Source organism: Phoca vitulina, unplaced genomic scaffold (genome assembly GCF_004348235.1).
Source record: "Phoca vitulina isolate PV1807 unplaced genomic scaffold, GSC_HSeal_1.0 scaffold19, whole genome shotgun sequence".
Lineage (NCBI taxonomy): Eukaryota > Metazoa > Chordata > Mammalia > Carnivora > Phocidae > Phoca > Phoca vitulina.
This window is the reverse complement of record NW_022589722.1, coordinates 7,692,027-7,708,941: the sequence shown is the minus strand read 5'-3', so window position 1 is coordinate 7,708,941 and position 16,915 is coordinate 7,692,027. Positions and strand designations below refer to the sequence as shown.

General features: G+C 33.0%; 1 protein-coding gene across 1 annotated transcript in view; it reads left to right on the top strand.

Annotated features, from left to right (window-relative positions):
• The window catches only part of EEA1 (early endosome antigen 1), a 127,406-nt gene that overhangs the window by 86,092 nt on the left and 24,399 nt on the right, over nucleotides 1-16,915 (top strand). The window contains exons 15-19 of the mRNA XM_032416188.1: nucleotides 1,818-2,018; nucleotides 3,318-3,431; nucleotides 5,846-6,001; nucleotides 7,768-7,907; nucleotides 15,422-15,752. Of these exons, the coding sequence (XP_032272079.1) occupies nucleotides 1,818-2,018; nucleotides 3,318-3,431; nucleotides 5,846-6,001; nucleotides 7,768-7,907; nucleotides 15,422-15,752 (942 nt within the window). The remainder of the gene's footprint in view (nucleotides 1-1,817; nucleotides 2,019-3,317; nucleotides 3,432-5,845; nucleotides 6,002-7,767; nucleotides 7,908-15,421; nucleotides 15,753-16,915) is intronic.

The following is a 16,915-nucleotide window of genomic DNA, read 5'->3' as shown; positions in this document are numbered from 1 at the left end:
GTTGGAGTAACCTATTTAGTCCTTTCATCATAAATGATTAGAACAGTAGAAAAAGAATGTGTAAAACCACTGTGTTCAGATATTGTACAATAATCAGTGCAGGGCTTTGACTCCTGAGAAAAGAGAAGCAAGGGAAGTGAACCTTTTGACCATTCCAGCTTTTGCCCCGGAGACATTTTCCAGACTGAGGTGCAGGTTGGCGGAATCCAAGGAAAGCACAGTGGTCTCACTGAACTAAGGAGTGAGATATTGAAGTTCAGAAAGGTTGAGGCACCTGACATTTGTAGGGCAGAGTATCAGAGAGGAGGGAACAATGGAGAGAAGCAGCCCCAGAAATCTGAATAAGGGATCCACTTGAGCCTTTAGCTGACTGCTAAACTTTGCATTCATATGGTGCAATTTCATGAGGCCAGGCAATGAACAATCATTAGGAAGCTACAAACTGAAAAATGATCAGGGCTGGGAGATGTTCAAATCCAGGAAGAGAATACAGATGTGATTGAACACTTTGGGAACATTTAGTAGAAACCCCGGGAATGTTACACCTTAGGATAAAGCTAAACTAGCCCTAGGGTAAAAGCTAGTGTACACCTGACCTAACAAAGCATAAAAACAAACCTCAAAAGGATCCAGCTGAACCACATGTATATTAACTGCCTGCTGGAACAAAATTAAACATTTTTGAAAGAAGACAACAAAATCAAAACTTGTTAACATAAATATAAAAAAATTACTAGACATTCAAAGAAGAAAACATGTATGGCTCTTAAAATATGCCTATTACTATAAAGGAAAAACTATAATAATGGAAATAGAAGTGGAAATGATAAAAAAAGAATTAAATAGAACTTCATATATATATTTAATTCCATATGTATATATATAAAATTAAAATTTCATTGGATGGGCTTAATAAATTAAAAATTAACCAAGTAGAAAGCAGTAGTAAACATTAAGACAAGGCAGTTGAAACTGTCCAAAATGAAACACAGAGAGAAAAAAAGTTGGGCTAAAAAAAACCCTCAAAAAACCAAAAACCAAAAAACTCTGCTTTAGTGACTGTGGGACAGTATCATGTAATCTAGCATACATGTAATTGACGTGACAGAGGGTGAGGAGGAGAAAAATATTTATTGAAATAATAGCTGAAAAAAATTTCAGTTTGGTTAAAAATATGAACCCATATATTCAAGAAACTCAGTGAACTCTAAGCAAGGTACACCAAAGAAACATCAGATGAATTGGATTTCATCTAAATTAAAAATGTTTGCTTTTCAAAAGATACCATTACAAAAATAAAAGCCAAGGCACAGACTGGGAGAAAATATTTGTAATACATATATCTGACAATTCAGAAATATTCAGAATATATAAAGAACTCTTATTATTTAGATCAGTGATTGTCTGGGGTTAGAGATGAGTGGAGGGTACTGACTGCTAAGGGGCATGAGTAAACCTTTTGGGGTAATTGAAATGTTTTCCATCTGATTGTGGCAGTGGTTAAATGAGTGTATGTATTTATCATCTCAAGCTGTGCAACTAAATTGGGTGAATTTTATTTCATGTAAATTATAGCTCAGTAGAGATGGTTTTAAAAATAATGGGAATCTGAATTTATTGTTGTTTTCTTATAGTTTTGAGAGAGAGCTTATTTTTGGAAAGATGTGAATAAATTTTCTTGAAAAAAATACGGAGATAAGCTATCGTAGAGCACTTTAATATTTTCATGGGCCTTAAATTTGCTTGCTTGTTTGTTTGTTTTAGTTCTTATTATATCATTTGTGATCTTCATAATTAGAGTCTTGCTTGTACGATAGGTAACTCAACTAACAGAGAAGCTGAAGAATCAGTCAGAAAGCCATAAACAAGCCCAGGAGAATTTGCATGATCAAGTGCAAGAGCAGAAGGCACATCTTAGAGCTGCACAAGACCGTGTTCTTTCCTTAGAAACTAGTGTCAATGAATTGACTAGTCAATTAAATGAGAGCAAGGAGAAGGTCTCCCAGCTTGACATACAGGTAATATTGAATTATGCAATTTAATGTGAGTTTGTCTGAATAAAACACCTATTTTAAGCCATCAAATGTTGTAAATTCTGTTTCTCTCTCCTTGTGTTTCTCTTTCTGTCTCCCTCTAGCCCCCACCACTCTCTCCCTCTCTCTGCCTTATTTATTAATGGAAAAACATTAGGAATAGGAATTATATAAAGGTTGTATCTAGACAGTTTGTTGAGCTTTCGTGTTTGCCTTTTTTTTCCTTTATCTCTTCTGGCAAACTATACCTTCTGAAACCATCAGATTTTTTTTTGCTTTTCCTTTTTTCCATGAAATCCTTATTGTCGTTTTTGAAGTTCAAAGTCATTTGATATTATACCATTAGATTTCTGTGTTAAATACTTTTTGACTTTGATTTTTAGATTTTACTTTAAAGGTTTGATTTAAAAAATACATTTATATATGTAGCATTATATATATATATATTTTTTTTTTTTTTTTAAAGATTTTATTTATTTATTTGAGAGAGAGGATGAGAGGAGAGAGAGAGCACATGAGAGGGGGGAGGGTCAGAGGGAGAAGCAGACTCCCTGCTGAGCAGGGAGCCTGATGCGGGACTCGATCCTGGGACTCCAGGATCATGACCTGAGCTGAAGGCAGTTGCTCAACCAACTGAGCCACCCAGGCGCCCGCATTATATATTTTTAATATACATTATTTCAGAGCCAATATAGAAGCCTTGTTCAGTGAATCGATGGGATGGGAATTAAAACATTTCTTTTTCCATTCTCATTGTTGGTTTCTTATCCTATACTATAGTAGAGAAAGTCATAGAAACATTTCTAAACCTTGATTTTCTTTATTTTAGGAAAATAATTCAATTGAAAATAAGAAATATAGACTAATATAACAGGGATACTTATTAATTTGGAGGAAGAGGATACACATTTCTTCCTATTTAAAATAAAATTTTTGTTTTGTAATTTTGTATAAATTTTGTTAGATGAGTTATATGATAACCCAATATTTGGATGTCCAATTTGAGAGAGGGAGAAGTATTTTGGTGTCACGTAGGGGCATATATATTATCATATATATCATGATAAACTTCATCATTTATCCAAATATTTATTAGGAGTCTTTTCTCCTACATGTTCCTGTTTGAGGGATAATCACATACTTAATTTTCAGTGTCTAAATCCTTATGTTTTTTGCTGGAGGACTTAATTTTTAAAATAATTTAGTGGCAAAAGCAGTGTATGTTCAAGCAAGGGGAAATCAAGAACTAAATACGAATTAAATGACTGGTCAATTTTGTTACAGATTAAAGCCAAAACTGAATTACTGCTATCGGCAGAAGCAGCAAAAACTGCTCAGAGAGCAGATCTTCAGAATCATTTGGACACAGCCCAAAATGCATTACAAGATAAACAGCAGGTATGTGAATGTGATGCAGTTTCATTTGATAACCTAATGTTTTGGTAGATGAATTAATTGCAAACATGTATAAAAATGATACTCAGTTTTATTAATGTCATGATCAACTTGCTTGTTCCCTTTGATTTCTCCCTGAGTTCAGAGCCAGTTGAGTGGTGGATGCAAGAGTCAGACGGATGAAGATAAAAATGTCATTTTTGTTTTTGATAAAGCTCAACTGGTGTGCAGCTGTGGTTGGGCTTCTTAATATTTTATCACTCCTTAGTGTAGACCATGGTGTGGAGCCGAAATATCTACTCCTAATTGTTGAATGGTTGCTTCATTCCATCAAGTGCCAGTGATTGGGAACGAGAGACAGACTTTCACACCTGTTTTAAGTAGGTAATGTGGGCCATGACCTGGATATACTTACCACTTGGAAGCAGGAAAACAGCACACATTGCAGTAAGAGTTACTCTTTTATCTTGGGGGTAAGAATAAGTAGAGTTGTAGGGAATGCAGAAGTTACTTTTCTCAATACTTCTGATAGAATAAAAGCTTACTATTTTAGGGCCAAGGTAAAAATGCTGATAGATTTTTCTTCCTTTTACTAGACAGAAATTTTTAAAATTTACTTTTTATTTGAGAGGTTACACTGGTTGTTGGTCTATTTTTTTTTTTTTAGCGATATAGTAATATATCAAGTTAACAAAATAAAAACTTTGTTTTCTATATTTACCCTTACCTTAATCCCATTTTCCTCCTTAGATGGAATGTTTGCTCTTAAATTTGGTATATATCCTTCTAGAGTTCTGTAAGCATTGAACAGATAGGTATGTGTATATAAATACACACACAACACACACACATACTGGTATTTTTCTTTTATGCACATAGAATCACTGTGTATGTATGTTCTGCAACTTTTTACTCACATTTTTGCTAAATATATCTGTAAAGTACTTTCTGAGCACAAGATCAGTGCTAGAAACTGTAATGGAAAGAGTATTTATAAGAATAATCACATGAAAGTTTAAAATCTTTTTGCCAGATATATCACTAACAAAATTTGAAAGCACATAGCAAAAGAATAAAACATTTTCTGAAATGTGTCTGATGAAGGGTTAATATCCTTGGTATTTAAAACACTTAGGAATTAAGGGACCCTACAAAAAAAGTAAATGATAAAAAATATGTTAACAAATGTTCAGGTTCATTAAGAATCAATTGTAAATTAAGACAGTAACAGAATATGCCCTTATTGAGGTAAGATGTGTGTGTTTAACACTGGAAGGTTTGGAGATGGTGTAGAAGAATAAGCCACCTTCATACATTGCTGGTGGTTGTATATGTTAGTTCAACCTTTTAATGGTGGTAGGGAAAGCTGTTTGGCAATATATTTCAAGAACTTTAGGATTTTTCATTCTTTAGCTCACTTTTAGTTTTTTTTTTTTTTCAGGATTTTATTTATTTATTTGACAGAGAGAGAGACAGCGAGAGGGAACACAAGCAGGGGGAGCGGGAGAGGGAGAAGCAGGCTTCCCGCTGAGCAGGGAGCCAGATGCGGGGCTTGATCCCAGAACCCTGGGATTATGACCTGAGCTGAAGGCAGATGCTTAACCAACTGAGCCACCCAGGCGCCCTCACTTTTAGTTCTTTATCCTAAGGGAATAATCATAGTTTTTAGGATGCTGTTTACATTTCTGTTAATAAAATGCAAAAAGTTTAGTAGCAATCTAAGAATCTAAAATAGGACATTTGGCTAAAAAATGGTCTGGATCACATAAAATGGAAATTTATGCAAATATAATGATATTTTAGAAAATATGTCACAATTTCATGATGCATTGTTATGTTAAAGTAAAGGTTATAATAAAATAGTATGTAAAGTGAGATTCTCTTCCTATTCTAAAAGTATAAATCAAAATACATACAGAAAAGACTAAAAGGAAAGTTACCAAAACATTAATAGTGATTATTTGTGGGTGGTGGATTTACTAGTAATTTGTATTTTGTTCTTTCAGTGCCTCTAGATACTACAAATGAACAAGTTTCATAGATGTGGTCACTGTTTTTAAATGTTATTTTTTGAAATGGCATCTTGAATATTAAAAACAATTATAATACAAAAGTATTATTTTACTATTAGCCTATTTAATATTCAGTTGTATCTTTTGGCTCCTAAAATAACTCTTCCTAGAAAAAGTTATTGAGTGGTTATGCATATAAACTTAGTATCTCATGCTTGTACAGTTTCAGTTCAGATCCTTTATACTGGTAAATATAACCTCTGATTCATCATTAGACTTCTTTCTAGTCTTACTCCAATAGTTTCTTAAATAAAATTAGAATTTTCAATTTTACTTTGATGAAACATTTGGGCGTACAATAAAGTAAACCTTACCAAAGTTTTCTTCAATTGTACTTTTCTATAGGAGTTAAATAAGATCACTACTCAGTTGGATCAGGTCACTACAAAGTTGCAGGATAAGCAAGAACATTGCAATCAGCTGGAAAGTCATCTTAAAGAATATAAAGAGAAGCACCTCTCTTTAGAACAAAAAACTGAAGAATTAGAAGGTCAGATTAAGGTTTGTATAAAAGATACTGAATTTACCTATATTTTCTGCTGCTGTAGTAATGGAAACTGATAACGTAGAAGGAATTGAAGATTTTAAATTTTCAAACAAGGGTGAAGTTGTCATATAAAACTTTAAATTACATGTAATTTTTCAAGTCTTAATTTTGAATTCCATCTTTAATTTCTTCATTAATGTTAAAGTGGCTTTTACAAATGGCAGTTTTAACATGTATACTGGTTCCTTTGTAATATGTAACTATTTCAAAGAAACAACCAACCAGGGATCTACTCTGTAATTATAAGGAACTTATCCTTTTGTTGTTGTTGTTGTTATGAACCCTCTTCTGTTCCATCATTCCCATCTCCTTACTCCCTTATTCCAATATATATTTCACGTATGACAGACTTCTTCCTTCTTTAAACTTTACATTTATACCCTTTGGATTTTGTTTTTAGTTTAATAATAAGTTTATACTGTGGTAAATTGTTTCTTACTTTAACACAGTTCCAAGTGAAACTGTTGATTTACTAAAGAGATTAAATGACTAGACCTATCAGAAGAGGATTTGACCTGAGTCCTTTGTCCTTTAAATGGGATCTACTATCAATTAAACAAATATTTCTCAAATTACTATTTATGTAAGCTATACCTTCACAATCAGATGAAACACTTCTGTAGAACTATTGGATCTGTATGTGTATATGTGTATATCAACACTGATACAACATGGAAGAATGTTGTATGTTTACAGTTCTGTTTATGGGTTCTTTTTCTTTTCATTATGGCTGGTGATGATAATAATGACAAATTACTTTTTGTAATGTTTGAAAAGAACAGAGAGACCATTTTGCTGAAAAGCGTCTAATGAGAATTCTCTTTGGGTATCTTTTACAAATAGTTATTTAGAACCAGTAGTGTCTCTTGTGATTATCAGATCTTTAACATTTGGTAATTATTTTAGGAAGTATTCCATGTGTTTTATATAGGTATTTGTTACAAAATTTTACAGTTACATCAAATATCCAGTATAAGTGTTGAATAAGAGCCACATTACCTAGATTGGTTTATAAAATATTTAGGATACAAAATTATTACAACTATATAAGAAAATGCATTGCTCATCGATACTTAAACTTTATACTTAACAGCTTGATTTTGTAAATTTGTAAAAGTACACACAATTGTATGTATGATATGTATGTGTATGAGACAGAAACTATGCTATGAAGAGCAGCAGTCTCTAAACCAAGAATTTAAAGATGCAAAACCAGGAATTTAACTGACTTTATATTTAGGGTCAATAAATGTTAATGAGAAGGATGACATGATAACTCCATTTTAGTTTCAAATATTTATAATTACATGAGTGTTGTTCACTGAATATAAAGGATAATATATTTTAAGTGGGCCCACATGTGAACCTGTTACCTCGTCTTTTCATACTTGAGTTAAAACTTTTATTCAAGTAATAGATATAATTATTTTAAGTTTATTCTCTTTTTTAGAGCTAATTTTTAAAAGTAGAAACTTAGTGACTGCCTGTCACATCTACAGCCTGCTGGTAGGTCCTCTGAAAGATTCCAAGATAAATCGTTCCTTTACTCAGCAATGGCTTCAGATGGAAAATGCGTTTTTTATTATAACATAAATATTTTATGGTTATTATTGTGTGTTATGTCAACACCAATTTGAGTATAAACAAAAAATGTTATATTTAATAATAGATGGATAATTATTGACATTAAAATTGTTACCGTATTATATTTCTTCCATAGAAACTAGAAGCCGATACTCTTGAAGTTAAAGGAAGCAAGGAACAAGCTTTGCAGGATCTACAACTGCAAAGACAGCTGAATACAGATTTAGAGCTCAGAGCCGCAGAATTGAGTAAACAGCTTGAAATGGAGAAAGAAATGTAAGCTAAACTACTTTAAGAGAGAGAATTATGAACTATTAAAATCTTACGGTTTCAATTTTGCTATTGCAGGGCTTAAAGATCTATTAAATGTTTATGTTGGTTCTGTAAACTCAGATGTTAATATGAATGAATGAAAAATGAAGCCATCATAATATGGTTAAATTTACCTTCACTAGAAAGGACTGAAAATTTGGGTCATCTGGTCTCTTTTCAACTGAAATATGGTACTCATTTCTTTGGGTTAAAGCAATTGTTTTGAGTTGTTCACTGATTTGAATAAATTAATGTAAAAGTAACAAATAGAGGAGTATTTCTATATATCACCCAAGAGCAATCAGGCTTTGGCTTTGAGGGACTATACCAAGTAGGGAATGTATACTTTCTTATAAGAAATGATCTGTTTTAGCTTTGTGATGCATCTTGACAGATTGTATTTCTGAGCACAAGGGAAACACTAGAATCAGTGTACCTTTTCAAAAATTATTGAAGTAAAATTTACATACCATTAAATGCACAGATATCACATAATACAATTTGAGTTTTAGTAAATATATACTCTGTGTAATAATACGCACCCCCTTCCCCAAACATTTTTATTACCCATGGAGTTTTCTCGGGTGTCCTTCTAGTCAATACCTTGTAGACACCACAGTTCCCAATTTCAGTCTCCATAGATTGATGCTGTGTGTTTTTTGAAATGAAATCATACAGTATGTTCTTTTTTATGACTGGCTTTTTTTTCACTTAATGTACTATTTTTTAAATTCATCCATGTAGTTGAATGAATATTGTTCCACTGAATGAATATACTACAATTTGTTTATGTAGTCTTTTGTTGGTGGGTATTTTTTGGGTTGTTTGCAGTTTTTACCTGTTATGAATAAAGATGCTATCAGTATTCTTAAATAAGCATTTTTGTGAAAGTTCAGGGTCATGGTGGGGTAGATGTATGTTTAAATGTATGAAAAACTGCCAGACCTTTTCCCAAAATAACTGTACCATTTTATACTCCTACTGGGAATGTTTCAGTTGCTTCATATCCTTGCTAGTATTTGGTGTTGGTGGTCCTTTAATTTTAGGTATTTATTGAATATGAAATGGTATCTTATTGTGGGCTTAATTTGCATTTCTTCACTTGTGAAGTGTCAAATTATTTTGCCTATTAAAATTTTTTTCCCATTGGATCTTTTTATTATTGATTTGTAAGAGTTCTTTATATATTCAAAGTACTAACCCTTTGCCAGATAGCCAGCTAGCTAAGCAGACAGAGAAATAGATTATCAAGACTTTTCCTAGCAGCTTTGCTTTATATTTTTTTGGTGGTGTCTTTCAGTGTAAAGAAGTTTTAAATTTTGGTTGAATTCAATTTGTCATTTGTTTTTATTTTGTGTTTAATGTTTTGTGTCTTTTCTAGAAACCTCTGCCTTTCTCAGGGTTTATGAAGAATTCTCTTATGGGGCGCCTGGGTGGCTGAGTTGGTTAAGCAACTGCCTTCAGCTCAGGTCATGATCCTGGAGTCCCAGGATCGAGTCCCGCATCGGGCTACCTGCTCCGCAGGGAGTCTGCTTCTCCCTCTCCCGCTCCCCCCCTCTTGTGCTCTTTCTCTCTCTCACTCTCTCTCTCAAATAAATAAAATCTTAAAAAAAAAAAAAGAATTCTCTTATGTTTTCTTCTGGAAATTTTATAGTTTTAGTTTTTACATTTAGGTCTAGGATCTGCCTTGAACTTATTTTTGTGAGAGGTATGAGATGGGGATCCAGGATCATCTTTTTTCCCCATACATCATTAAGTTATTCTAGTACCACTTTTTGATAAAACTTTTTTCTCCCAATGAGTGGCCTTTGGTACCTTTGTCAGAGCAGTTTACCTTATATATGTGGGTTTATTTGTGGGCTCTATTCTGTTCTCTTGGTCTTTGTGTCTATATGGTGTTCTGACACCAGTACCATCCTATGTTGATTTTTGTAGCTTTGTGGTATAGGTCTTATTAATCAGGTTGTATCAGCCCTCCAATTTAATTCTTTTTCAAGATTGTCTTGACTCTTTTAAGTTTATTGCTTTTCCATATAAATTTTAATATTATCCATTTCTATAAATCAGATTATTGGGTTTTGATTAGAATTGCAGTGAATCTGTAGTTCAATTTGGGGAGAATTAATGTTTTAAGAATACTGAGTCTTCTAATCCATGAATGTGGTATTTCTCTAATATTTATATCTTCTTTAGTATCTCTGATTAACATTTTGTTGTTTTTAAAATAGGAATCTTAGATATCTTTTGCTAAATTTAATCCTAAATATTTTATGTTTTTCAATTTTATTGTAAATGGAATTGTTTTTAAATTTTCTGATTGTTTGTGGCTAGTATAAAAATACAATTGAGTCTTATATTATTGAGTTACTACCCTCTAGCCTTGTTAAATTCACATTTTTGTTTTGTACAGTTTTTAGAATATTTTAAGTGGACAATCTTGGTATTTGTGAATTAGCAACAGTTTTACTTCTTTTTTCTTCGGTCTGTAGGCCTTTTATGTTTTTTTCTTGATTTACTGTTAGCTGACACCTCCAGTGAACTTTTGAATAAAAAGATAGTGGATATCCCTGCACTGTTCCCAGCCTTGGGTTGGAAACATGAAGTATTTCATCATTAATTTTGAGGTTAGCTGTGTTTTTTTTTCTAGATTCCTTTATCAGATTGAGGGCATTCCTATCTATATTAGTTTTCTAAAAAATTTTTTATATCAACTTCTTTTTCTGCATCTATTGATAGGATCATATGGTTTTTCTCCTTTATTCTGTTAATATGGTGAATTACATTGATTACTTTTTAAAATAGTAAACCAACCTTGCTCTCCTTGGATAAATCCCACTTGATTATCCTGTATTATTTTTATATATTGCTATATTTGACTTGATAATACTTTGTTTAAAATTTTCTATGCATTCATGGGGACTCTTGGTCTGCAGTACTCTTTAATATCATTGTCATGGTTTTGGAATTACAGTTATGTTGGTCTTAAAAATAAATTGACAGTTTTCTTTCTTCCTCTCCTTTCTGAAAGAGTTTGTGAGGGTTATTATTTATTTCTTAAATGTTTTGTTGAATTCACCAATGAACCAACTGACCTGAAGTTCTCTCTGGGTTGCTTCTTAATTTAGAATTCAATTTATTTAATAGATACAATGCTATTTTTGTTTTCTAATATTTTACTTGAGTCCGTTTTGGTAATTTGTGTCTTTGAAGGAATTTGTCCATTTAATCTAAACTTCAAATTTATTGGTATAATGTTCACAAGATCATACTTTTAAGGTCTGTAGGATCTGAAGTGATGTCTTCTTATTATCCTTAATAGTGCTAATTTATGTTCTTTTTCTTGATCAATCTAATTTGGGGTTTATCAATTTTATAAAAAACTTTTGATTTTGTCAGTTTTCTTTTTTTTAGGGTTAGAACTTTATTATTATTATTAGAACTTTATTTATTTATTTATTTATTTATTTATTTTTTTATTATTATTTTTTTTTAAAATATTTTATTTATTTATTTGACAGAGAGAGAACACAAGCAGGGGGAGTGGGGGAGGGAGAAGCAGGCTTCCCGCCGAGCGGGGAACCCGATGCGGGACTTGATCCCAGGACCCCGGGATCATGACCTGAGCCGAAGGCAGCCGCTTAACCGACTGAGCCGCCCAGGCGCCCCTAGAACTTTATTTTTAAAAATTATTTTATTTTAAGTAGGATCTGTGCCCAATGTGGGGCTCAAACTCACAACCCTGAGATCAAGCGTCACATGCTCTACTAACTGAGGCAGCCAGGCGTCCCTGATTTTGTCAATTTTCTTTTTATTTCTTTTTTATTTTTTTAAAGATTTTATTTATTTATTTGACAGAGAGAGACACAGCGAGAGAGGGAACACAAGCAGGGGGAGTGGGAGAGGGAGAAGCAGGCTTCCTTCCTTCCTTACCTTGAGGAAGATTGTCTTTTCCCATTTGTACTAAGTGCTTAATTGGGCTTATTTATGACAGCTCTGAGTATAAGGATGGATTAGTTTAGAAGATATTAGGATCTGATTTTGGAAAAAGGGAGAGGAAAAAAAAGATATTAGGATCTAAAAGATGAATTGATACATGAAATTTCAAAAGTCCTTGGTGGCAGAGTGGGTGTGTGCCTCCAGACATATCCCATATATTCATAAAAGTGCTGAGATGGGGCATCTTTTCTTCACTCCTTAGGTAGAATTAGTCTCTTGCTTAGCTTGTTCTTGATGTTGATGCTTGCATTGGGTCTTACCATAAAATCTTCCGTGGACATATAACTCACCAGAATTTTGATGGATAAAAATCAGTTCCACTCCATTTATCTGGATTTTTTTCAAAGGAGGGCTTGTGACCCGTCACAGTTCAGTAGACTCTACCTTTAAATGCCAAATAGGCCTCTCTGACTGAGTTGACAGTCTTGATCTGTGTCAAGTGTATGAAGGTTTTTGACTCTCTGTAGTAAAGATGAAAGCTGAGAGCCTGGGAAAGGTACCCTTCAGGGACATGAAATAAAACCCATCAGATTGATGATAATTAAGTTGTTCAACACCTTCATGGTTTTGTCCTTGTTTGGGAGTGATGATGAAAAATTTCTTGTTTTCACATTTAGTGAAGTAAGTCCTGATACTTTGAATTTGAGGATATAGAGGTGCATTGTATACCTTAAATGGCATTTCTTCTCACTGTTAGCATCATAGTTTCCAGTGCATAGGTATTTGGGGAGCACATATGATCTCTTATATCACCCACTGAGTAATTTATCACTTCTGGAACCCAATCGTCAGTCCATGAAGATCACCTCTGAGTTGGTTCTTGTTCTTCCCAAGGCCGCTGTGGGCCCAAAGGTTCTTTCCATTTCTAATGGGGTCAATGTAAATGGGCCCATTTCTATTCTATGTTCTAATCTCATGGTTCAGAACTCATTCAGAGGCTTCTATATCATATTGAGGTAGGGAAACCTTTTAATGCTGAAGTCTTTTTTTGCCTATATACTTTATGGAAACTTTTTTTATGTGATGTCTTGCATTTCTACTGTACCACCTAGGAAAAAAGGGCTGGGTAAACACATCCAGGGTTTGACTAAGCCTTACCCCTGATCCCAGGGCTCAGCCCAAAAAACAGGGCAAGGTTTCCCCTTTCTCAAGGCTCACCTACATCAGTGCATCCAACTCTCCCTCCAACTCTCATCCTACAATGTATTTTCATTACTGTACAGTTTAATGTACTTTCTAATATCCTTTGTTATTTTTTTCTTTCATACATGGAGTATTCAGAAGTATGTTTTTTACTTTCCAAATATTTGGAGCTTTTCTAGATAGCTGTTACTGACTTCTAATTTAATTCCATTGTGAACAGAGAACATACTCTGTAAAATTTAGACTTTTCAAACTGTCTTATTTATGGCCCAGTGTATGGTTTATCTTGGTTAATTTTCCATGTGCACATAGGTATATTCTCTGTTGGTAAAGTGTTCTATAACTATCAATTAGTCAAGTTGATAGTGTTTTTTTTTTTTTTTTTTTAATTTTTTTTTTTTTTTTTTTTAATCCCCATACATTACATCATTAGTTTTAGATATAGTGTTCCATGATTCATTGTTTGTGCATAACACCCAGTGCTCCATGCAGAACGTGCCCTCCTCAATACCCATCACCAGGCTAACCCATCCTCCCAACCCCCTCCCCAAGTTGATAGTGTTTTAAAGAAAGGGTTTTTTGTTTGTTTGAATATGGTTGACACACAATGATACATTAGTTTCAGGTGTACAACATAGTGATTCAAGATCTCTATATGTTCTGCTGTGCTCACCACAATGGTAGCTACCATCTGTCACCAGACAGCTCTGTTACAGTACCATTGAGTAGGTTCCCTATTCTGTATTTTTTGTTCCCTTGATTTATTCATTCCAGATAATGTTTAACCTTCTATATCCTTGCCTCCCCCCACCCCGCCCCACCTCTGGTTGTTCTGTCAATTTCTGAGAAAGGGGTGTTAAGTTTCCAACTATGATTGTGGATTTATTTATTACTTCCTCTAGTACCCTTTTTATTATTTTATTTATTTATTTTTTAAAGATTTTATTTATTTATTTGACAGAGAGAGAGAGATACAGCGAGAGCAGGAACACAAGCAGGGGGAGTGGGAGAGGGAGAAGCAGGCTTCCCGCCAAGCAGGGAGCCCAATGTGGGACTCAATCCCAGGACCTTGGGATCATGACCTGAGCCGAAGGCAGACGCTTAACGACTGAGCCACCCAGGCGCCCTCTAGTACCCTTTTTAAAATTAAAGTTTTACAGTGACAATGGAAGACTTTATTTCTGTTTTTCCTTCTTTGATTCACATAATCTTATGATTTTATAATAATTATTCATGGGAAAGTTAAGTAGCATAGTAATATATATCAAGTTCTAATTTTAGGGTTGCTTGATAGGAATTTTAACTATATTAAAAAGATAATGACCTTTCTATTTAGACCTTTGAAAATCAGTGAGGTACAGTATCCTATGAATGCACTTAACTTCATCTTTTCTAGCCACTTTTAGAAAGTAAAAGTAAGTTTCTGAGAATAAAAGTTGAAAAATTTCAAAGTTTAAATGTAATTCTGGTATTGTATGAATACCCAACTTCAAATTGTGGCTAGTGCATCTTTTAACAACCTCTCTTTAACATTATTAAATTTATACTGATTATAAAGTACATCAGAAATAGTATGCATTCAAGAAATATTACTTTGCATCTGGTTTTATTTTCACTTTAAAAATGGTTGATCTTTAACGTGTTTTTTCTTTTGGTGCATGATTTCATTTTATCAAAACAGTAGAAGTTTTTAACTTTCTTAAAGCTATATCTACATTTCCTTATTCTTGTAGCTTATTCATTTAGGTGTAGAAAACTTAAATTAAGGGACAAATGATAACAAGTCTCTTGTATAATCTGCTAGGTTCTAGAATTAAAATAAATCTTTTGTCTTTTCTCTGTTTGAAATGAAATATTTCTTTTATTTTTTTACTTTATTATTTCTGGGTTAATTGTGTTTTGAAGTTTAATATCTAAAAAACACATAATGTGTTTTATGTTTTCAAGGAAAGAGGCAAAGTTCTCTATATGCTTGGGGGCTAACACAATGAATAAATTCTTTAAGGTACACGGAAAACCTTGTTGTAGACGAGAGGGTCTGCTATATGTACATTTTTGGGGGGCATCCATTGCAATAGACAAGACTGGATTAAGCCTTAAGTTACTCTTAACTTATTTGACTTAAAGAAAATCATCTTTATCTGTTAAATGATCAGATCAGATTTAAGGTGTTTTCAGTTGTGTGGTTTTATGACATTAAATTATTATTTTTACTCCTGAGCTACACAAGAAAGTTTTAAAACTCAATTATTAATTAAAAAATAATTATTAATTTTTAATGCTAAATTAGGAATGGTAAATTATGCATTATTTAAAAAAATTGTTTCTTAAATATTTAGAGTATCCAGTACAAAGTTGGATCTACAGAAAAAATCTGAAGCCCTTGAAAATATTAAGCAAATGCTTACCAAGCAAGAGGAAGAAAAAAAAATCCTTAAACAAGAAATTGAAAATTTAAGTCAAGATGCAAAGATGCAGCACAAGGAATTGAATAACAAAATTCAAACAGCGGCAGCAGAACTACAAAAAGTGAAGATGGAGAAAGAAACTCTAATGACAGAGCTTTCTGCAACAAAAGACAATTTATCAAAAGTTTCTGATTCTTTGAAGAACTCCAAAAGTGAATTTGAAAAGGAAAATCAGAAAGGAAAAACTGCTATATTAGATTTGGTTAGTTGTTTATGTTTACTTAGGTAGAAGTGATTTTTATTTAAAATGTACTGGTTTTTCTGCTTAACCCACTGTTGACTTTTTATCCTACATTTAAATGATTTTAAATAATTCTTATGAGAAAAAGAATTGGGATTGCTTAACCTGAGAAAAAGATATTGGTGTTTGTGTGTAGAATTTCCAGAGGCCCAGGAAACTTTTAGTTAAATATACAGTTTTTGTCTATTGCTGGTATGATGCTGGATTTGGGAGAGAGTGCTGCCTGTTAGTCCTTAGAGACATTTTCATAGAGAATGTAGCTGCTGGTTCAAACATTATTCTCTTTCCCGAAAAAACAGAAAAAAAATCAAAAGATCTTGATAACTTTTAATTCTGGTACTATAAACTTTCTAATTCTCTATGAATGTTCTAAATGTTCTGAGTGTTCTAGAACTCTAGATAATGCCATGTCTTAGAGATACCATAAAACATATTTAAACTATATGGAATAAAAGTCACAGTTTCAGGAAATGCTTAATGGGGGAATGTATTCTCAGAAATATTTTAACCCATGGGATGCCTGGGTGGCTAAGTTGGTTAAGCATTTGACTCTTGATTTTGGCTCAGGTCATGATCTCAGGGTCATGGAATCTAGCCCTGTGTTGGGCTCAGTATGGAGTCTGCTTGAGTTTCTCGCCCTCTGCCCCTCCCCCCGCTCATGCTTACTCTTTCACTCTCTCTCTCTCTCATATAAATAAATAAATCTTCAAAAAAAAATATTTTAACCCAGAATAACAGAGTAACAGCAAAAGTAAAATTCTTTTGTTTTCAATATGAAGGTCAGTGAAAGTGTTTAGTATCACAAAAAATATATGAAATTAGTATGTTACTTTTATGTTCCTTTCTGTTTGGAGAAAATATCTCTTATATGTACATCTTCCCTTAAGTTGTGATTATTCTTTATTTATATGAATTTATATATATGTATATTTATATGTAATATAAACACATATTTAATAATATGTGATTCTTTATTGTTTTAATACTTTCTTTTACAAAAATTTCCTTGAAGATTGTTATTCTGCTTTTATGAGCTTTTTTTTTTTTTTTTTTTTTTTAAGTAACTCCACGCCCAACATGGGGCTCAAACTCAGGACACTGAGATCAGGAGTCACATGCTCTAC